General features: G+C 38.1%; 1 protein-coding gene across 2 annotated transcripts in view; it reads right to left on the bottom strand.

Moving 5' to 3' along the window:
• The window catches only part of DNM3 (dynamin 3), a 591,315-nt gene that overhangs the window by 365,030 nt on the left and 202,988 nt on the right, over window positions 1-23,297 (bottom strand). For both annotated transcript variants that reach the window (XM_068541252.1, XM_068541253.1), the window contains exons 5-7: window positions 14,637-14,735; window positions 13,903-14,063; window positions 2,996-3,138 (exon numbers count right to left, since the gene is read on the bottom strand). In XM_068541252.1, coding sequence (XP_068397353.1) covers window positions 2,996-3,138; window positions 13,903-14,063; window positions 14,637-14,735 — 403 coding nt within the window. The remainder of the gene's footprint in view (window positions 1-2,995; window positions 3,139-13,902; window positions 14,064-14,636; window positions 14,736-23,297) is intronic.

Raw genomic sequence — 23,297 nt, 5'->3', positions numbered from 1 at the left:
GTGAACATTTGTGTTATTTCCATCTTTGGCTATTGTGAATAATGTTCCTATGAATGTACAAATACCTGTTCAAGTCTTTGCTTTCAACTCTTTTGAATACATACCCACAAGTAGAAAAAAAAATAAAAAAATTTAAAAAATAAAATATATTTTAAATATCTGTGTCATTAAATGCATTCGCCCATTTAGTTATAACCATAAAATGGTATTTTAAAATACTTAAATTAAGAATTAAAGTTAAGCAATAAAACCTTATATATAATGGTCAAATGAGCCACAACTCCTGTGACATTACAATCACTTAGTGTTCCAACTGCTCCAGCTGAGCCCCCTCATACTTCATGAGCTACTCTCTTCCCTGGGCCCAGCATCACAGACCTCATTCTGCCAGAACAATATAAATTTCTGACTCCCCACCCATGCCCCTCTACAACTAGGTCTAGCCTTGTTTTCCAATGACTCCTCAGAATTTAATAAAATTAAAGCACCTTACCCCATCACCTAAGATTCTCCGTGGTCTGGCCCTGGATGCCCCATCTCTTACTTCTCATCCCCACTCACCTTCCAAGCCAACCATAAATAAGCTATTTGCAGTTCCCCACATGTACCAAATCTCTGTGCTTTTACACTTGTTTTCCTTTCTGCTCTGCCTTGTGCTTCTCTGTCTGGCTAATTTTTATCTGTCCTTCAAGACTCAGTTCAAGCATTAGTTTTTACAGGAAACTTTCCATGATCCACAGCCCTATTCCCCACCACCACTCATTTCCACCCAGATGAAGGGCCTCTCCTTGGCTTTCTCAGAATATTTTCAGCATAGCACTTAGCAGAGTACATCACCATCGTGCATCTATCAGTCTCTCTCCAAAGGGCAAGGACCATGCATTTTATTTATTTCCCCCTGCCTGTCATACAAGAGGTACTCAATAAGTTCAATGAAGGAATGAATTACCTCAAGGCAGTTGGTAAAAAACAAAGAAATATAGAGAAAAAATGACTACTTGTATTTGTGATTAGTAGGTTTAGAAACTCTAATTTTGACATACTGGAACACTTTCAAATTCAAAATCTGTTAGATTAGGAAAAAAACTCAAACCACCTAAAACTTGAATCTTTTATTCTCTTTCGTCAAAATCATGGATGAATTAAAAGTAACTGCAAATATTTAGGCCAGAAAACTTAGAATATAATTAGATGTAGCTATGTTCATGTGTATGCTAATATTAATCTAACTTTAAACACCTGGAAGGGTATGAAACATTGGGAAACTTTTGAAAATTCACCTCCATTCCCCGTATCCTACAGCCCAGCCACCTGGCCCACTAGAACAAGCCGTACCGAAGTTCACACTCTTCTCTTGACCTTCTTCTTCCACCTGACAAACTCCTCCCATACTTCAGGGTCTCATTCAAGTATCTTTTTCTCTGTGAATTCACACCTTTCCTCACATGTAAGTGCTCTTTACCCAGGTTCCATTAACATTTTATTCTTACCAGAAATGTAGCATTTATCAGATTTTAACACAGTTGTTTATATGTCTGTTTCCACTGCTCTACTGTGGCCGCTTTTTGAGGGTTAAAATCTTATTCACTATTGAATTCCCAGTAGTTAGCACAGAGCCAGTCATCAAATAGGATACACAGAGATGAGAGCAAGGCAAGAAGGAAGTAATGAAGAAAAGGGGTGAGGGAGGAAGGCAGGAAGGAAGGAAAGAAGGAAAAAAGGAAAGAAAGAGCTGAATCAGCTCCCTAACAAGGGAAGAATCCAGCTGTGGAAAATTGTAACCTGAGTCCAACAGAATTACAGAGGCAAGATCCAGTCTTTGCAAAGAGAATAGTTTCAGTTGGGTGTTAGGATGATGACCTAGGGTCTAAACAGAAATAGCTTTCCTTTCTCTGTAACTTAGAGAGTTTTTATAGGAGCTTAACCAAAGCCAAGAATAAAAAGAAAAGATAAACTAGGAAAGAGATGAATCCAAGAAAAAAAATTCTTTCCACCGTATGATCTTATTATTTTTATAAATGGAGGAATATAAGATAATGCATTTAATATGTTACTTAATTTGAACATTTAGAAATTTCCCCACAAATAAAAGGAATTATGTTGTGCATTTTAAATGCCAGATTAAGGGTATTTTGATTACAGGACTGCAGAGGGAGAAAGGGGCCATAAGAAGTGACAAGCATCATCTTTAGAGATGGACTTCAGATGTCTTGGAATGTAAGCTGGTCAGTGGGGGTCTTCTGGTGGAGAGAGAGGCAATTTGCGGCACAGGGATAAAAGAATAGATGAGGCTGAAAGGGGCTGAAAGAAGGAATGAGGATAAAAGACATAAGGGGCTGGCAATTCTCCAACAACTCTGCTATCCTAACCCAAGAACCCTCAGGGATAAATCTAATAACCCAAGGATAAGACAGCAAGATCATGAAGGAGTAAAAAGATACTTGGCAGTTTTCACATTTGTGTTTCTAAAGGGCTACATTAAAATCATTACCAAAAAGGAAAATAATTTAAATGTGTTCTTACTGTGTGTACTTTTTTTAAAATTAAATCCTTGGTTCTCATTGCATTGAAAAATACACACAGATAGATGATATGAAATGACTGAAATAAAAAGATAATAACTACAAGTGACAACAATAGAAACAGTTGCTTTTCTACAGGAACTTAGCCCACTTCTAAAGACTAAGGGCAAAAAAACCCTGCTGAGTTATCACTGTTGGTTTTGCTCATTTACTGAATCCAATTATAAAAACACAATATAAAATTGGGCATAGGATTGGGCATTGGTTAAATTTATAATAATAGAATGAATATCAACAATTATTTTTTTAGAAAACAAAGATTCAAGGCTCATTGTATGACATATACAAAGCCTCACTCATATACTTTACTTTTATGAAAAAACCTAGAAAATGGCATGACAAATAGACTAAGGAAAAAGAAAACTGAAGAGTTAGTTTAAAATGCTGAACAAGAGAAGGGAAAGGTAACTCACTGCAGCAATGCTTTGGTCTTCCTGGTGGGGTCTTCTGGCTTGAAGTTTTTATAGGCTTCTACTTCGTGTTCTATGGACAGCAACTGTCCCTGCAGTTTGTTCCTGAAGTTAGGTAGGGTGTCTCGAATGTGGTTGGTAAGTTGCTAAGTAAAACAAACAAAATCATGCACTCATACAACAGATTGAAGATCAACTCAGAAGACAAAAATCGCCCTTCACTGTTTTCCAGGTCATTCAAAACCTTAAAAAGCCATACATACGTGTGAGACTGACTGTGTAGACAGATAACTCCAACTCTCTCATCCACTGCCCTACGGCAAAGCTCAAAATTCCTTCAGCTAAAGTCACTTGCTAGGACAATCTTTTTACGTCTGGGATACCCTGTTAAAAGGCAGCTAATGTTACTAATGAAGCTGCCTAATAACACCTTAACATGGATTGATTTGTCAGATCAGCTACCTTGTCGAAAGGAACCTTAAGTTAGAATGTGGTACAAATGAAGGAAATGGAGAGTTACAGGTGCTGCCTGAGTTCTCAGGACCAAATGTCTTACCACTGGTGGAGCTCAGAGGTACCTGTCAGCTGTTAAGTTCCTCTCCATTTTATAGCTCAGGCAGGTGTTTCCTCTCACCTCCACCTTTAGGCCCCAGTCCAACTGTGGTTAGTCACTGGCTTACACCCTCAACAGGCTGCTCATAAGCTTTCTTGTTGATATCTCTACCTAACCACCTGCTTGGCATTTCCACTGAAGTCATCTGCTGGCACCTCAAGCTCAGTCTGATAAAAAATTCTCCAAGAGATTTTCTAAGAGGGACACAATTAATTGAGAACAAAGGTGGGATATAAACCCAGACTGGTTAGCTCTCTGCCTGATGTTCTTTCCATTACAGTGTAATTAAGGAAAGTCTGAATTAAAAGGAAAAAAAAAAAGATCATCTTCTTGAACTGCTTAAGGAATAAACTCAATCAAGAGAAAGAATATCAACTTCATAGAAATGTAGGAAAAAGAATAATAAATTTAAAGTAAGGGGAATAAATAGACCCAGACTGACTGAAGAACCATTTTAAATCATTTTTATATTCATCGGAGGTTACCTGGATATATCTATTCAATAAATCTATAGTTATTTAATTGTCAATAGTTCATACTATATTATACCCTTGTCCACAGTTATGACTTATCATGTTATTCCCCTGGCATGTGCTGCCATTATGGCTCTGAAGCAGAAAACAAAAGAAGGGAGAAGACTGCATTCCCAGTAGCAATTCCACAAGACACAAACCCCCAAATCTAAGAGTAACAGTAACCACAAGAAACCAATAGCCACCTGACTGCCATGTGAGTGGTAAACAATCAAAATACTTGGTTTCTACCATTTGTTTCTCATATATCTCAATAGCAAAGCAATACTGTGGACCACTCCTAGCTTTCTAAAACACTTCTTTCCTTAGCTTTCATGACCCCAGCTCCTGTCATTTTTCTCTTAACCTTTCTGAATACCGTCTCCATCTCCTTTGCCAAGTTGTTCTCCTCTGCCAGACCTGTAAATATTGATATTCCTCAAATGTGGGTCCTACACCTCTTCTTTGGTCACTGTCTGTTCTCTACTAAGGCAATCATTTCATCCGTGGTTTCAATAAATATTCAAACACCTGTGGCTATGGACATGTTATCTAAAGACCAGACTTCTTATCTTTGGTGAGGGTATATGTATTAGACCACCTGCCTGACTTCTCCTCTTGGAAGCATCAACCTCAGCATGTCTGAAAAAAAGTACCTAATATTCCCTTCAGGGTTCTCCATTTTGATGACTTCATAACAACCTGGGAACTTGGGAGTTTTCCTTGACTTTACCTCTCCATCACCCACCAGAGCTAATCTACCACCAAGTTCTCAATTTTCCAAAACATTTCTCAAATCTGCTTTCTTTTCCCATCTCCACTGGCCCTAACCGAGACCAAGCTACCATCGTTTCTCACTTTGACTCCTAAGTGGTCCTCTCATCTCTACTCTTGATCTTCCTATCTGCAACCACCATAATCCTTTCTAACCCACAGATATGACTGTGTTATTCCCCTTCTCAGATTCCTTAAGCAACTGACTCCCCACTGCTCTTAGGATAAGAGCCAAAATCCTTAACTTGGACTACAAACACTGTAGGATCCAGCCACTGCTTACATCTCCAAATTCATCTCTTACAACTCATTCCCTCATTCTCTGCGCTCCAGCCATAATAATATTCCTTTCTATTCCTCAAAACTGTCCTGTTCTCTTCCAGTTTTTGCCATAGTAACTGGCTCAGGGTCAGAGGTGTTGGTGCACATTAAATCAGCAATAAACTTATCTTAATTTCAAACACAGTATGAAGGTCCTTGAAGCAACAGAGAAACGGATTATCTAGGAAATGAAAGATCTTCAGTATAACATTTATTCAATTTTCAGTCAACCAGAATCAGTTATGCCATAATTTAGGGGTCACCTGTAGTAACCAAATGGTCAATCATATCCATCCAGTATTCACAACTTAATTTACTTCTAACTTTATCTTTCTAATCATCTTAGTGATATTTCTCTAACATTTTTTTTCTTAAACCAATACAGGCATGAAAGCAGTAATCAAAAAAGAATTTTACCAGAGCTAAATATATTGATAGACTATCATGGTTCTTGTATGACAAACCAGTGTTGCTTCTCTAAAACATGTTCATAATTTTTAAATGACACAACTATCACTGCTTCATGGCTTCCAAATACTCATCTACCCTTAACTTAACAGTACAAATTTCACATTAAAATAGAAGTACTATGTGGCTTGAAATAGAAGTGCACCACTGTTTTTTATTTTCTAAAACTTCTTCAATTGTTTTGCCCAAATGGTTCGGGTATAATGTAACAAGCAGCCTATTACTGCGTTAGCCTCTACTGACACCTTCTAGGAGGGAACAATCAGAACTTTCGATAATTACTTGACTGATTTAAGTTCATAGATAAAAGTTACAGAGTGTTTTTTTTTTTAATCTTAATTGGAGTATAAATGCTTTACAATGCTGTGTTAGTTTCTGCTTTATAACAAAGTGAATCAGTTATACATATACATATGTCCCCATATCTCTTCCCCGATGCGTCTCCCTCCCCCCCTCCCTCCCACCCTCCCTATCCCACCACTCTAGGTGGTCACAAAGCACCGAGCTGATCTCCCTGTGCTATGCGGCTGCTTTCCACTACCTATCTATTTTACGTTTGGTAGTGTATATATATGTCCATTCCACTCTCTCATTTTGTCCCAGCTTACCGTTCCCCCTCCCCATATCCTCAAGTCCATTCTCTAGTACGTCTGTGTCTTTATTCCCGTCTTGCCACTAGGTTCTTCATGACCATTTTCTTTTTTTTTTTAGATTCCATATATATGTGTTAGCATACGGTATTTGTTTTCCTCTTTCTGACTTACTTCACTCTGTATGACAGACTCTAGGTCCATCCACCTCACTACAAATAACTCAATTTCGTTTCCTTTTATGGCTGAATAATATTCCATTGTATATATGTGCCGCATCTTCTTTATCCATTCATCTGTTGATGGGCACTTAGGTTGCTTCCATGTTCTGGCTATTGTAAATAGAGCTGCAATGAACATTGTGGTACGTGACTCTTTTTGAGTTATGGTTTCCTCAGGGTATATGCCCAGTAGTGGGATTGCTAGGTCGTATGGTATTTCTGTTTTTAGTTTTTTAAGGAAACTCCATACTGTTCTCCATAGTGGCTGTATCAATTTACATTCCCACCAAAAGTGCAAGAGGGTTCCCTTTTCTCCACACCCTCTCCAGCATTTATTGTTTGTAGATTTTTTGATGATGGCCATTCTGACTGGTGTGAGATGATATCTCCTTGTAGTTTTGATTTGCATTTCTCTAATGATTAATGATGTTGAGCATTCTTTCATGTGTCTGTTGGCAATCTGTATATCTTCTTTGGAGAAATGTCTATTAAGGTCTTCTGCCCTTTTTTGGATTGGGTTGTTTTTGATATTGACCTGCATGAGCTGCTTGTAAATTTTGGAGATTAATCCTTTGTCAGTTGCTTCATTTGCAAATAATTTCTCCCATTCTGAGGGTTCTCTTTTCATCTTGTTTATGGTTTCCTTTGTGTGCAAAAGCTTTCAAGTTTCATTAGGTCCCATTTGTTTATTTTTGTTTTTATTTCCATTTCTCTAGGAGGTGGGTCAAAAAGGATCTTGCTGTGATTTATGTCATACAGTGTTCTGCCTATGTTTTCCTCTAAGACTTTGATAGTGTCTGGCCTTACATTTAGGTCTTTAATCCAATTTGATTTTTTTTGTGTGTATGGTGTTAGGGAGTGTTCTAATTTCATTCTTTTACATGTAGCTGTCCAGTTTTCCCAGCACCACTTATTGAAGTGGTTGCCTTTTCTCCACTGTACATTCTTGCCTCTTTTATCAAAGATAAGGTGACCATATGTGCATGGGTTTATCTCTGGGCTTTACTATCCTGTTCCATTGATCTATGTTTCTGTTTTTGTGCCAGTACCATACTGTCTTGATTACTGTAGCTTTGTAGTATAGTCTGAAGTCAGGGAGTCTGATTCCTCCAGCTCCGTTTTTCTTTCTCAAGATTCCTTTGGCTATTGGGGGTCTTTTGTGTTTCCATACAAATTGAGACATTTTTTGTTCTAGTTCTGTGAAAAATGCCAGTGGTAGTTTGATAGGGATTGCATTGAATCTGTAGATTGCTTTGGGTAGTACAGTCATTTGCACAATGTTGATTCTTCCAATCCAAGAACATGGTATATCTCTCCATCTATTTTATCATCTTTAATTTCTTTCATCAGTGTCTTATAGTTTTCTGCATACAGGTCTTTTGTCTCCTTCGGAGGTTTATTCCTAGATATCTTATTCTTTTTGTTGCAATGGTACATGGGAGTGTTTTCTTAATTTCACTTTCAGATTTTTCAGCATTAGTGTATAGCAATGCAAGAGATTTCTGTGCATTAATTTTGTATCCTGCTACTTTCCCAAATTCATTGATTAGCTCTAGTAGTTTTCTGGTAGCATCTTTAGGATTCTCTACGTATAGTATCATGTCATCTGCAAACAGTGACAGCTTTACTTCCTTTTTTTCCCATTTGGATTCCTTATATTACTTTTCTTCTCTGATCGCTGTGGCTAAAACTTCCAAAATTATGTTGAATAATAGTGGTGAGAGTGGGTAACCTTGTCTTCTTCCTGATCTTAGTGGAAATGGTTTCAGTTTTGCACCATTGAGGACGATGTTGGCTGTGGGTTTGTCATATATGGCCTTTATTATGTTGAGGAAAGTTCCCTCTATGCCTACTTTCTGGAGGGTTTTTATCATAAATTGGTGTTGAATTCTGTCAAAAGCTTTCTCTGCATCTATTGAGATGATCATGTGGTTTTTCTCCTTCAATTTGTCAATATGGTTTATCACATTGCTTGATTTGCGTACATTGAAGAATCCTTGTATTACTGGGATAAACCCCACTTGATCATGGTGTATGATCCTTTTAATGTGCTGTTGGATTCCATTTGCTAGTATTTTGTTGAGGATTTTTGCATCTATCTTCATTAGTGATATTGGCCTGTAGTTTTCTTTCTTTGTGACATCTTTGTCTGGTTTTGGTATCAGGGTGATGGTGGCCTCGTAGAATGAGTTTGGGAGTGTTTCTCCCCCTGCTATATTTTGGAAGAGTTTGAGAAGGATAGGTGTTAGCTCTTCTCTAAATGATTGATAGAATTTCCCTATCAAGCCATCTGGTCCTGGGCTTTTGTTTGTAGGAAGATTTTTAATCACAGTTTCAATTTCAGTGCTTGTGATTGGTCTGTTCATGTTTTCTATTTCTTCCTTTTTCAGTCTTGGAAGGTAGTGCATTTCTAAGAGTTTGTCCATTTCTTCCAGGTTGTCCAATTTATTGGCATAGAGTTGCCTGTAGTAATCTCTCAGTATCTTTTGTATTTCTGCAGTGTCAGTTGTTACTTCTTTTTCATTTCTAATTCTATTGATTTGAGTCTTCTCCCTTTTTTTCTTCATGAGTCTGGCTAATGGTTTATCAATCTTGTTTATCTTCTCAAAGAACCAGCCTTTAGTTTTATTGATCTTTGCTATCATTTCCTTCATTTCTTTTTCATTTATTTCTGATCTGATCTTTATGATTTCTTTCCTCTGCTAACTTTGGGGCTTTTTTGTTCTTCTTTCTCTAATTGCTTTAGGTGTAAGGTTAGGTTGTTTATTTGAGATGTTTCTTGTTTCTTGAGGTAGAATTGTATTGCTAACAACTTCCCTCTTAGAACTGCTTTTGCTGCATCCCATAGGTTTTGAGTCATCGTGTTTTCATTGTCATTTGTTTCTAGGTATTTTTTGATTTCCTCTGATTTCTTCAGTGATCTCTTGGTTATTAAGTAGTGTATTGTTTAGCCTCCATGTGTTTGTATTTTTTACAGATTTTTTCCTTTAATTGATGTCTAGTCTCACAGCATTGTGGTTGGAAAAGATACTTGATATGATTTCAATTTTCTTAAATTTACCAAGGCTTGATTTGTGACCCAAGATATGGTCTTTCCTGGAGAATGTTCCATAAGCACTTGAGAAGAATGTGTATTCTGTTGTTTTTTGGATGGAATGTCCCATAAATATCAATTAAGTCCATCTTCTTTAATGTATCATTTAAAGCTTGTGTTTCCTTATTTATTTTCATTTTGGATGATCTGTCCATTGGTGAAAGCAGGGTGCTAAACTCCCGTGCTATGATTGTGTTACTGTTCCTTTCCCCTTTTATGGCTGTTAGCATTTGCCTTATGTATTGAGGTGCTCCTATGTTGGGTGCATAAATATTTACAATTGTTATATCTTCTTCTTGGATTCATCCCTTGATCATTATGTAGTGTCCTTCTTTGTCTCTTGTAATAATCTTTGTTTTAAGGTCTATTTTGTCTGAGATGAGAATTGCTACTCCAGCTTTCTTTTGATTTCCATTCGCATGGAATACCTTTTTCCATCCCCTCACTTTCAGTCTGTATGTGTCCCTAGGTCTGAGGTGGGTCTCTTGTAGACAGCATATATACGGGTCTTGTTTTTGTATCCATTTAGCCAGTCTATGTCTTTTGGTTGGAGCATTTAATCCATTTACATTTAAGGTAATTATCGATATGTATGTTCCTATTACCATATTCTTAATTGTTTTGGGTTTGTTATTGTAGGTCTTTTCCTTCTCTTGTGTTTCCTGCCTAGAGAAGTTCCTTTAGCATTTGTTGTAAAGCTGGTTTGGTGGTGCTGAATTCTCTTAGCTTTGCTTGTCTGTAAAGTTTTAATTTCTCCATCAAATCTGAATGAGATCCTTGCTGGGCAGAGTAATCTTCGTTGTAGGTTTTTCTCCTTCATCACTTTAAATATGTCCTGCCACTCCCTTCTGGCTTGCAGAGTTTCTGCTGAAAGATCAGTTGTTAACCTTATGGGGATTCCCTTGTGTGTTATTTGTTGCTTTTCCCTCGCTGCTTTTAATATTTTTTCTTTGTATTTAATTTTTGATAGTTTGATTAATATGTGTCTTGGCGTGTTTCTCCTTGGATTTAGCCTGTATGGGATTCTCTGTGCTTCCTGGACTCGATTAACTATTTCCTTTCCCATATTAGGGAAATTTTCAACTATAATCTCTTCAAATATTTTCCCAGTCCCTTTCTTTTTCTCTTCTTTTTCTGGGACCCCTATAATTCGAATATTGGTGCATTTAATGTTGTCCCAGAGGTGTCTGAGACTGTCCTCATTTCTTTTCATTCTTTTTTCTTTATTCTGCTATGCAGTAGTTATTTCCACTATTTTATCTTCCTGGTCACTTATCCGTTCTTCTGCTCAGTTATTCAGCTATTAATTCCTTCTAGAGAATTTTTAATTTCATTTATTGTGTTGTTCATCACTGTTTGTTTGCTCTTTAGTTCTTCTAGGTCCTTGTTAAACGTTTCTTCTATTTTCTCCATTCTATTTCCAAGATTTTGGATCATCTTTACTATCATTATTCTGAATTCTTTTTCAGGTAAACTGCCTATTTCCTCTTCATTTGTTATGTCTGGTGGGTTTTTGCTTGCTCCTTCGTCCGCTGTGTGTTTCTCTGTCTTCTCATTTTGCTTAACTTACTGTGTTTGGGGTCTCCTTTTCGCAGGCTGCAGGTTCGTAGTTCCCATTGTGTTTGGTGTCTGTCCCCAGTGGCTAAGGTTGGTTCAGTGTGTTCTGTAAGCTTCCTGTTGGAGGGGACTAGTGCCTGTGTTCTGGTGGATGAGCCTGGATCTTGTCTTTCTGGTGGGCACGTCCACGTCTGGTGGTGTGTTTTGGGGTGTCTGTGGCCTTATTATGATTTTAGGCAGCCTCTCTACTAATGGATGGGGTTGTGTTCCTGTATTGCTAGTTGTTTGGCATAGGGTGTCCAGCACTGTAGCTTGCTGGTCATTGAGTGGAGCTGGGTCTTGGCGTTGCGATAGAGATTTCTGGGAGATTTTCCCCATTTGATATTATGTGGAGCTGGGAGGTCTCTTGTGGACCAATGTCCTGAACTTGGCTCTCCCACCTCAGAGGCACAGCCCTGACACCTGGCTGGAGCACCAAGAGCCTGTCAACCGCACGGCTCAGAATAAAAGGGAGGAAAAAAAGAAAGAAAGAAAGAAGAAGATAAAATAAAATAAAGGTATTAAAATAAAAAATAAAAAATAATTATTAAAAAAATTTTTTTAAGTAATAAAAAAAAAAGAAAGAAAGAAAGAAGAGAGCAACCAAACCAAAAAACAAATCCACCAATGATAACAAGTGCTAAAAACTATAGAAAAAAAAACACACACACAAAAAAACGGACAGACAGAACCCTAGGATAAATGGTAAAAGCAAAGCTATACAGACAAAATCACACACAGAAGCATACACATACATACTCCCAAAAAGAGAAAAAGGGAAAAAAATATAAATATCGTTGCTCCCAAACTCCACTTCCTCAATTTGGGATGACTTGTTGCCTATTCAGGTATTCCACAGATGCAGGGTACATCAAGTTGATTGCGGAGATTTAATCCGCTGCTCCTGAGGCTGCTGGGAGAAATTTCCCTTTCTCTTCTTTTTCACACAGATCTTGGGGTTCAGCGATGGATTTGGACCCGCCTCTGCGTGTAGGTCGCCTGAGGGCGTCTGTTCTTCGCTCAGACGGGATTGGGTTAAAGTAGCAGCTGATTCGGGGGCTCTGGCTCACTCAGGCCGGGGGGAGGCAGGGGTATGGATGCGGGGCAAGCCTGTGGCGGCAGAGGCCAGCGTGGCGTTGCACCAGCCTGAGGCGCGCTGTGCGTTCTCCCGGGGAAGTTGTCCCTGGATCACGGGACCCTGGCAGTGGCGGGCGGCACGGGCTCCCGGGAGGGGCAGTGTGGATAATGACCTGTGCTTGCACACAGGCTTCTTGGTGGCTGCAGCAGCAGCCTTAGCGTCTCATGCTCGTCTCTGGGGTCCGCGCTGATAGCCACGGCTCGCACCCCTCTCTGGAGCTCCTTTAAGCTGTGCTCTTAATCCCCTCTCCTTGCGCACCAGGAAACAAAGAGGCAAGAAAAAGTCTCTTGCCTCTTCAGCAGGTCCAGACTTCTTCCTGGACTCCCTCCCGGCTAGCTGTGGTGCACTAGCCCCCTTCAGGCTGTGTTCACGCCACCAACCCCAGTCCGCTCCCTGGGATCCAACCTCCGAAGCCCGAGCCTCAGCTCCCAGCCCCCGCCCGCCCCAGTGGGTGAGCAGACAAGCTTCTTGGGCTGCTGAATGCTGGTCGGCACCGATCCTCTGTGCAGGAATCTCTCCGGTTTGCCCTCCGCACCCCTGTTGGTGCGCTCTCCTCCATGGCTCTGAAGCTTCCCCCCCCCCCCCGCCACCTGCAGTCTCTGCCCGCGAAGGGGCTTCCTAGTGTGTGGAAACTTTTCCTCCTTCACAGCTCCCTCCCACTGGTGCAGGTCCTGTCCCTATTCTTTTGTCTCTGTTTTTTCTTTTTTCTTTCGCCCTACCCAGGTACGTGGGGAGTTTCTTGCCTTTTGGGAGGCCTGAGGTCTTCTGCTAGCGTTCAGTAGGTGTTCTGTTGGAGTTGTTCCACGTGTAGATGTATTTCTGATGTGTTTGTGGGGAGGAAGGTGATCTCCACGTCTTACTCTTCCGCTATCTTGAAGCTCCCCTCCAGAGTGCTTTTTGTGAGAAAAGCTGCTCACTGTTTGAGTCAATGTGATCAAAACTTGGGGTGGGAGCTCTACACTCAATGACAATGACACTTAACTCTACTAAGGGCAGGAAAATATGTGGCCAAGCCTGCTGAATTTTTATGCAAGAAATGTGTACGTGCGTGGGACGAGGGGAGGCAGAGGGCCTAATTCTATCTGTCACAGGGAAAGGGATTATCTGGAAAAGCTTCTTAGAGGAATATAGATCAATAATTACTTATGTATTTTCAAGATTGTAAATTAAGGAACAAATCAATCCTAAACAAAACCATACAGAAAATTTAACCTAACCATCACAGACTGATATTTCAAAAACAGATGCCAAGAGACTGACTTTTCAGAGATATACAAGTTTAACTCCTTAAGATAACTATATATTATGAGCAAACATGTGCTAAAATGTATTCCCCTGCTCACTGTTCCAAATAAATATGTATTTCTGCTTTGTGTGCTATTTTTTCAATAATATTAAGGTGGAGTCTAGTCACTTAGAATGGTAACAGTCTGGATCCAAGTATTCATATTCATCTTTTTAATTTCTATCATTATGCTAAATGTCTTAGTTTAGAAAAAGAGTATAAAAATAAGAAATATGGATTCCAATAGTCATTTACATATTTTATCATTGTTCTTTTTGCTTGAAGGAAACATCTTTACCTGATTAAGGACCTTCTGAAGGTGTGGAGTCCCCATCCGATCAGCAATATGTCTGTAAGCCGGGTGTGAGAGAAAAAATTTCCTTTCTGCCAACGTGGCAGCCTTTATATCCTTCTTCCCATCTATGTCCTTCTGGCTCCTGTTTACCACCCCCACGTAACCTAAAACAAAACACACACCTATGGAGTTGGGACACCTTTGATTTATTCTGGGGAAATTTTAAAGCTTTGAAGAGGCTGAATAAGAAAAAATTATTTCAGGGCCTGAAGAATAGATCCCTTTACAAAACTCAGTTTGAGATATCAGTATTTAACAACGGCTGGATGATTTGGCTAATGTTGATTTTTTTAGCATTAACAAAATAATGTCCTTTGTCCTTAAAAGATCTGTGCATTTAAGTAGAGTAAATCTCTAAGCAGTTTTGTCATATAGCAGGCAAGTAAATAATTCAGACTTAAACAGTATACATGTATGCAGTCTATGATGGATATTTATACCCTCCCTTCAAACACCTTCCTTTTCCTGTTTTCTTATTATTTGAAGGAATACTTCTCCCTTTGGATAATTTTTAATACATCATTTGGGAACACCATGCCATTCCGTAAAATGTTTAACTAATCATCAATCCATTCCTCACAACTGTGGAGGCATTAAAATCCAGCTTCCCATTGTTTTCCCAGTTGTTTCTCTGCCATATCATCAAAGGAAGTCCTGTACAGGACACAGTACATTACCCCTGCGAAGCGGCAGCAGCTTATTCTCTAGGACATCCCTGGCATCCGTTCCCTCATCCATAAGATCCAGTTTGGTGATGACTCCAATGGTTCTCAGACCTGCATCACAAACAAACCCCACATTACACAATTTGCAGAATACTAACAAGTTTCAGAGACATGTATGTCTCAATGCTAATTGCAAAGCACTCATATCCTGGTTCTTTCCCTGTTCCTCTCCATCTTACTTTGTTTTCTAATCCACTACTACCCCAGTCTGGTGAATGTCAACGGGTTGAGGCAGAGAGTTGCAAACCACTCATCCATAAGATAACTCTTGATTCAGGAGAGAAAAAAACAAATAGCTGCTTCACCAAAATACTTTTAAATGTATGAGTTTATTTTTGTACTCTGCATACATGGAAATGATACATTTAAATTTTCCTCCCAGGGATTGCACACAATATGGATGTTTTAATTTTTTATGTATCACATTATTAAAAACAAAAAAATAGGCTACACATGGACCAATGATATGGGTGTGTCATAAACCAGAGCTTATTATTGATCCAGTTCTGAGTACCTGAGGTCAAAAACATAAAAAGAAGAAAACTACATATAAGATACCATCATCCCCAAAAATAAACTCACAGAAAAGGAAATATGACTTAATATAAAGAAGCCTGAAATAGGAATTCTGAGCCTTGGATTCTAGTCTCAAGGCAAGTCAATTAATTCTCTGGGCCTCAGCTTCCCTCATCTGTAAAATAAAGCATTGGAAATTATTTAATCTTAAAAAGTACTCTAACTACTAATTTTTTAAGATGAGGAAACTAAGGCAGAGAGAGATTAAATAACTTTCCCAAGGTCATATAAGAAGTGGATCTGGGCAGTCTGGTTCCAGAGTCCGTGCTTTTAACCAATATACTGCTTATCGTGGTAAAAAAAATAATTTTTTTTTTTAATTTAAAAGGCTTAAACCAAGAAAGTCAAAGAAAATGGGAAAGGAAGGCAGAAAATTTTTGAAACTGTAAATCTAGCTGTATGACTGCTAACCAACTTAACATATCAGAGAAAGAGGAAAACTGCATCCAAGAAAGCCAACAACAGGAGACACCCAGAAACTAAATAATTTACATCACAGCATCTCAGTAAGATTCAAGACCTGGGGGACAGAAAGCTCTGAAAACTATGGAGAGTAGTGGTAGCAGCTGAAGCTGAAAATAGAAGTACTGGATGGAAGCAGTCAGATTTCCATGGGTAACATAGCTAGGAGCTGCCCTGGTCCTTCCTGGCAGGACAGTGCAGGTTTACTCTCTGGAAAGATTGAACTAGAAAAAAACTCTGAACTCACGGGCACCTGGCCCAGTTTGGATGGATCTGGTATTAAAAGAGGATGATTAAGTAAAATTCTACATAGAGAATGGCAGGGACCCCCCTCCCCAGGCCAGTTCCTTAATTTGACTTCAAGAAAGAGATGGCTGGCAGACTTTAACCCCCCCAAGCAAGAGATTGGAACAATGGTCTGGGGATACTAACCATTCCAAGAGAAAAACATATATATTGATATTCAAAGGAACAATAATTAAAATAGTCTAATAAATCATTATGCTGTGAAGTCTATCATTCCATAATTCAAGAACACCCACACAGAACTCCAACCACCTGATAATATTTCACCTTTAAATATGAATGGACAGCCAAGGAGATTCAATAATATGAGACCAAAACAAATAAACATTATAAAGCTGAACTTAAAGAAAACAAAGATAATGCAAAATACAGAAGAAAACTATTACTTGTATTAATATCCTCAGACAGAAAGGAGAGGTCATAGCATTCATGGGACAAAAATAGAATGCCATAAAAGGAAATTTTTGAACAAACAAAAAGAATTTTCAATAATTAAAAATATGAGAGCAGAAATAATAATGTTGGAATACAAAGTTAGGAAGCCCTCCAGAAAACAAAAGAAAAAGAAGTAAATAATTGGAAAGGAAAAACTTTTTTAAAACTAGAGAAATGATTCGGAAGATATAACATCTGAATGACTGGCATTCCAATAAGAGAGAGAATGACAAACAGAAACAGTTGTGGATGTGGGGACATACTATTCAATAAGATGTCCTATAAGTGAAAGACGAATTTAGGGATTGAATGAACCCATCAAGTGCCCAACACAATATGAAAAACATACACACACATACACACACACAATATGGCATATAAGTATAAGATTTCATAATACTGGGAACAAATAAAATATCCTAAAGAGCTCCCGTAGAAGTTAAAAAACAGCTATTAAAAAAAAAAAGTTTTAAGAATCATTACAGCATCAATCTTCCCAGCAGCAAACTGGAAACTAAAAACCTGCAGAGCAATGTTTTCAAAATTCTGAGAAAAAGATAATTTCTAGACTAGAATTCTAAACTACCAATAAATGTGACAGTAGGAAAAGATATTTTCAGACATGCAAAATCTCAAAATATTTTACCTCCCTTTCTCCTTTTTTTTTTGTTGGGGGGGAGGGACAATTACTAAAAGATGTGTCCCATCAAACATGGGAACAAACTAACAAAGAAGTAGACAGGAAATCCAGGAAGCAGGGAATCCAATCTAACCAGAAAAAGAAGGGAATTTTTAGGATGGTGTAGATCCCAGTTTAAGGCCAGGAGAGCAGTCAGTATCTCTTAGAATAAGAGGACAAAGAATACTGAAGAGATATCTTCCCCCACCAAGAAAATAAAATGAAAGTGATAGGATACTTAAAGCCTAATGCTTTTGAAGGTATTAAGAGATTTAGACTTCTGTAGGAGAGGTTGGGAATGCACTGGTGATAGATACGTAGACTATGCAAACAAACAAAAAAAGAGACAACTATCAACCTCAAAGACAGCAGTATCACTCAAGTAAGGAAATTTAATCACAATTTAACACATGGTTCAGTTGTCAATAATATTTTTAGAATCATAAATATTCATTTAGCAAAATATGATATAGTTATATTAGTAGAATTGGGGAGGTAAGTGTATATATGTGTGTGTAAGTATATGTGGGTATGGGAGACAGCCAAATCCTTAAATATGGAGGTAAATAACAAAAGAAAGTTAAAAGGGTTGAAAGTGGTAGTCTCTGGAAATCAGTAATCCAGAGTCAGGAGGAGTGGGCAAGGGACTAAAAGTTTTTATTAAAAGCCTTAGAGACTGGTTTTTCTGAAGTGATGTACATTTATAACATTAATAAAAATAAGAGTTAAATTTTAAAACTATTTTCTTTACTACTCCCTATTTCTGAAAAGGCAGAAAAGTCTATGCTTAGTGGTGTCCCAGAAATGGCCAATGGAATTATTTTCTTTTTCACTCTTAGTTATACAAGTAGGCAACTTAAATAATCAATGAATGCCTGCTGGCAGACTCAAGACCTACGCTGTTAGATCTCAAAAAGACATTGCCTGAAGAGATTCAAAGGCAGCATGTTTTTAAAAGCATTTCACTGGAAATATAAAGACTCAGATAAAAATAATAATAGAGACCGTTTGTTGAGTCCTGATTATGTGCCAGATATAGACTTGAAACAACTCTGTGAGATAGGTACTATTATTTCTCAATTACACTTTCCTCAAAGTGAGACTTGGAAAGGAAAAATACACTTGCCCAAAGGCTTGCAGGCTGTAGGGTGTAGAAGGCAGGCAACCTAATTCCATTTTTAATCACTGTATTTTTCTGCCTCTCAATTCTTAGCTAGATTCCACAAGTGATTAGCTGTGTTATTTGGCAAGTTATTTACACCATCTGGGCCTGTTTATCTACAGAACTAAAGGTTTAACTAGATGTCTCTTTCAAGTCCAGAATTCTGGGAAGGAGAACAACTTCCAGATTCAGAAGAGGTTATGTAGAGTAGTATGTAAAGTAAAAAGTAATGTAATAAAATTCTTGCCCTCCAACTAAAAGGAAAATTTAAAATAATACATTAAGAGCTAATAAATAATGTGTGATACTGTGTTTCAATTATGTTTCTCTTCAGTAAAGAATAGCCACAATGATGAGTACTGACAAGTCCTGACAAAGACCTAGAAAAAACATACAAGGCACTTCAAAAATCTGATTCTTATATATAGCATAGATCTAACAGCATTGAGTCAAGGATTGGACTGTTTGGATTCAAGTCCCATCGGTTTCCCTTGTTAGCTCCAAGACATTAGTTTCCTCATCAGGTGTAACCACGTCAAAAAGGTAATCATCACAGTTTACATTTGATGTCTGGGATAATTATTAACAGCATTCCCTTTAACTCTCGAATGACTTCAAACAGAAGAATAAGTTACATGTTCACTCTAACTCATCAATAAAATGAGGAAATAACAAACCTATGTTTTAAAATTACATAATAGGACTTCTGGTTTCTGGTCCACCATGTAAGGGGCTTGGAAGTTACCACTGTGTCCTAACAAGTGAACAACTGAAAAATTAACAACGCTTCTGAGATTCATCAGAGAAGTGAAGCCACAGAGCAAACCACTGTCCCCCAAATTTGGAAAGACAGATAGGTGAATACAGAGAATCACAACTTAGTGGAGCAGAAACACAAAAGCAGAAAACTCTGCGGGAACCAGGGCCTAGGCAGAAAAACCTAAACTGTAATTGATGAGTTGCTGGAAGCTCAGTGTGGGCAGTCTACGAGTTAAAAACTCCAGGGGGACCCAGTCATAGAGGGTACCCATACTTTTGTGAGTTTTGCTTCTAGGAGCTCAACCAGGTTCTCACAGTGACTATCTGAGAAAAATCTCTCTGTGCTTTAGACAGGGGGAGAAAGAAACAACTTGATTTAAAAATGGGTGAAAGACCTGAACAGGTCTTCAGGTCCATTACAGTTGCAGTCAGGTCTGCAACTCCATTAAGGAGTTGCAAATTAAAACAACAGTAAGAAATCACTGCACACCTATTAGAATGGCCAAAATCCAAAACAGTGACAATACCAAATGCAGGCAAGAATGGGGAGAATGTGAGCAACTCTCATTCACTGCTGGTGGGAATGTAAAATGGTACAGCCACTTTGGAAGATGGTTTGGGAGTTTCTTACAAAACTAAACATAATCTTACCATATGATTCAGTAATTGCACTCTTTCATATTTACCCAAAGGAGCTGAAAACATGCCCATACAAAAACTTGCATACAGATGTTCATAGCAGCTTTACTTATAATTGCCAAACTTCAAAGCAACCAAGATGTCCATCAGTAGGTGAATGGATAAATGAACTGTGATACATCCAGACAATGGAATATTATTTAGTGCGAAAAAGAAATGAGCTATCAAACCATGAAAAAACATGGAGTAACCTTAAATTCATATTACTAAGTGAAAGAAGACAATCTGAAAAGGCTTTATGGTGTATGATTCCAACAATATGACATTCTGGAAAAGGTAAAACTATGGAGACAATAAAAAGATTAGTGGATGCCAGTGGTTAGGGGAGGCAGGAATGAAAAGGTGGGGCACAGAAGTTCTTAGGGCAGTGAAAACTATTCTGTATGATATTACAATGATGGATACATGTCATTATACATTTGTCCAAACCCATAGGGTGTACACCACCAAGAGTGAACCCTAATGTCAACTCTGAACTTTGAGCATCAATGTAGGTTCATCAATTGTAACAAATGTACCAGTCTAGTGGGGAATATTAATAGTTGGAGAGGTTATGCATGTATGGGGACAGGACATATATGGAAACTGTACCTTCTACTCAGTTTTTCTGTGAATATGTAAAATTGCTCTAAAAACTAAAGTCTATGAATTAAAGACAATTAAATAACATAACACATGTAAAGTATTTGGTACATAAAAACCACTCAATAAATGAAAATTGTGATCTCACCAATTCTGTTTCTCACCACTACTTCCACTCTACTCCAGTCCTAAGCTCCTGTCACACTCAATAAGTTGTAGCTCTCCATGTGATCATGCATTCTTGCCTCTTCACCTTCACAATGCTATCCCATGCTATCCCTCTCAGTTTCAAATATCCTTCCCTCTCTTCTTTTTTTGGTTATTTCCTACTCATCCTTCAAAATACTTTATAGGCCTCTCCTGCAGGTCCTTAATCAGGCTCCCACAAGTTTAAGTTTGGAACCTTTTCTCTGTGACTTCAGAGCTCTCTGCATACACTGAAATCATAGTTCTTATATGACATTAGGAATCTGCTTATTTGTCTGTCTCATCCACTAAGCCATGATCTCTTCAAGAATAAGGACAACATCTAATCTATGTATTCCAAGCAATTCATATAGGTGCCAAACACAGAGTGGGAACTCAAATGTTTATTTATCAAATGAATAAATGAGTAAAAAGCATGTTTACTTTTCTTAGGTTTAGACAAGAATTGAAATACAAATTCCAAAAAAGAAATATGATACCATTCTACCATGTTACCTAGGTTTGTTGTCAATACAGTGATTTTCCTATAAGAACACTGCCATTTCTTCCATTTATATAGGCAACTGAATTGTAAGTAGTGTGTTGTTTCATCTAATTAAGAAATGGGACAAAACCAAGCCACGAACCACATTAGCAGTTGCCAGAAAGGTAATCTGGAACACTGTGTACACTGAAACGGCAGCAATGAAAAACAAAATCAATGAAGAATTAGTGTAAACATGTATACAGCAAAATTAAAAACAGACTTAGGAAATTAGATGTCCTTCAGCTAATGCATCTTTTTTGTTGTTGTTTTGGGCTTTGGTGGTATTTGAGTGGGGGGTGGTTTGAAGTAAATGCTGTTCTTTCTGTTTGGCAAAGATTATGGAATATTTTACTTCTGAAAGCAATCAGTGATGAATAGGAATAGTTTCATCTTTTTTTCCTATAAGTCTTCCATTAACATTATTTTCTTGTTACTTTCCAACAGTTCTGAATAACACAGTTCTCATTTTCAAAGTCATCCGGTAATATTACTGCATGTGGTACTAGGTAAAATATTAAGTAAATAATAGAAAACATAAAAATTACTGTTGCTATGGTAACAGAGACTATCTTGCTCACCGATTTATACCCAGAATCTAGTGCAGTGCTTGAAAGATTTAATATTTGTGGAAGGAAGGGAGAGGAGAAAGAGAGGGCAAAGGGAGACAGGATATAAGAAAGGGAAAGGAAAAAGAATTACTCCAAAGATAAGAAAATTTAGGTATAGAGTGGTTCTTTCACTGAGAATCTGTACTCCAAAATAGACTAAGGCATGAAGGAACAAAAGAAAAAGAATCCACATACAGTAGTTCCCACCCCCATCTGCAGTTTCACTTTCTATGATTTCATTTACCAGAGGTCAACTGTTGTCCAAAAATCTTAAATGATAAATTCCAGAACTAAACACTTTATAAGTTTTAAATTGAGCACCATTCTGAGTAACGTGATGGAATCTCCCACCATCTTGCCCCATCACCCTGGATGTTAATCATCCCTTTGTCCAGCGTATCTACCCATTAGTTACCTAGTAGCCCTCTTGGTTATCAGATCGACTGTCACAGTATCTTAATGCTTATGTTCAAGTAACCTTTATTTCACTTAATAATGACCCCAAAGCATAAGAGTAGTGATGAGGGCAATTTGGATATGCCAAAGAGAAGCTGTAAAGTGCTTCCTTTAAGTGAAAAGGCACAAGTTCTCAACTTAATAAGGAAAGAAAAAAATCATAAGCTGAGGTTGCAAAGATCAATGGTAAAAATCAATCTTCTATTGAAACTGTGATGGAAAAAGAAATTCCTGTTAGTTTTCCTGTCACACCTCGAGTATGTATGTATAGGGAAAAAACATAGTATATATAGGGTTTAGTACTTTCCATGGTTTCAGGCATCTCCTGGGGGTCTTGGAACATATACCCCATGTATTAGGGGGACTCCTGTATACTTAAATCTCCCTGTTTTTTCTCCACCCAAATCCATTTTCTTCCTCTTCCTTGGCACACAGCTTAACTATATTTTCAAATCTCCCTTACAATTGAGTCACAATCTCCCTTATAATCTGCCTGTACTGAGTTCTAGCCAGTGGAAGTGGGTGAAGTGATATGTGCCACTTCTAGGCTTGGTCTGTATAACTTCCCGCGTGTTCTCCTGCCAGCTCTTTCACCTTCCACTTGCTGGATCTAACCATAATAAGTCCTTAAGTCGTTATGGGTGACAAATATAAGTATCTGGGCATCTATGAATGATGTCATAGACAAGAAACACCACACTACCCCACACTACCCTGAAAATCAACTCAGCATAGACATTTCTACTGTTTGCACCACTACATGTTTCAGTCTATTTATTACTGTGTATCAGTACAAACAATGGTACTCTGAAGAAGAGAGCTGCCATAATGAAAACCTGGCTTAGCAAGATTGGGTAGTAAGGAAACAAGTATTGCAACATGGAAAGATGAAGATTCATGTTATACAGTAGCTGTGTATTTTGTAAACCTGCCGCATGTGATAAGTTGTAAGGCAGACTAAGTGCCTACTGAAAGGAGAAGCTATTGAAAAGGGCCTGGATGTTAATTTGTCTTGATTGTTCCTTGCTGCTTAAAGCAAGGTATTTAAGAAAGAGATGAGTTCACAAAAGAAATTTATCATTTTGCAAGCAGAAATAGAAAGGATTAGAGAGAAGCTAGAAATCTGGGTCTTTTAATGGTTGAAAAAGCCAACTGT

This window comes from Eschrichtius robustus, chromosome 3 (genome assembly GCF_028021215.1).
Source record: "Eschrichtius robustus isolate mEscRob2 chromosome 3, mEscRob2.pri, whole genome shotgun sequence".
Lineage (NCBI taxonomy): Eukaryota > Metazoa > Chordata > Mammalia > Artiodactyla > Eschrichtiidae > Eschrichtius > Eschrichtius robustus.
The sequence above is the reverse complement of the archived record's forward strand: the minus strand, read 5'-3'. Positions and strand labels throughout refer to the sequence as shown.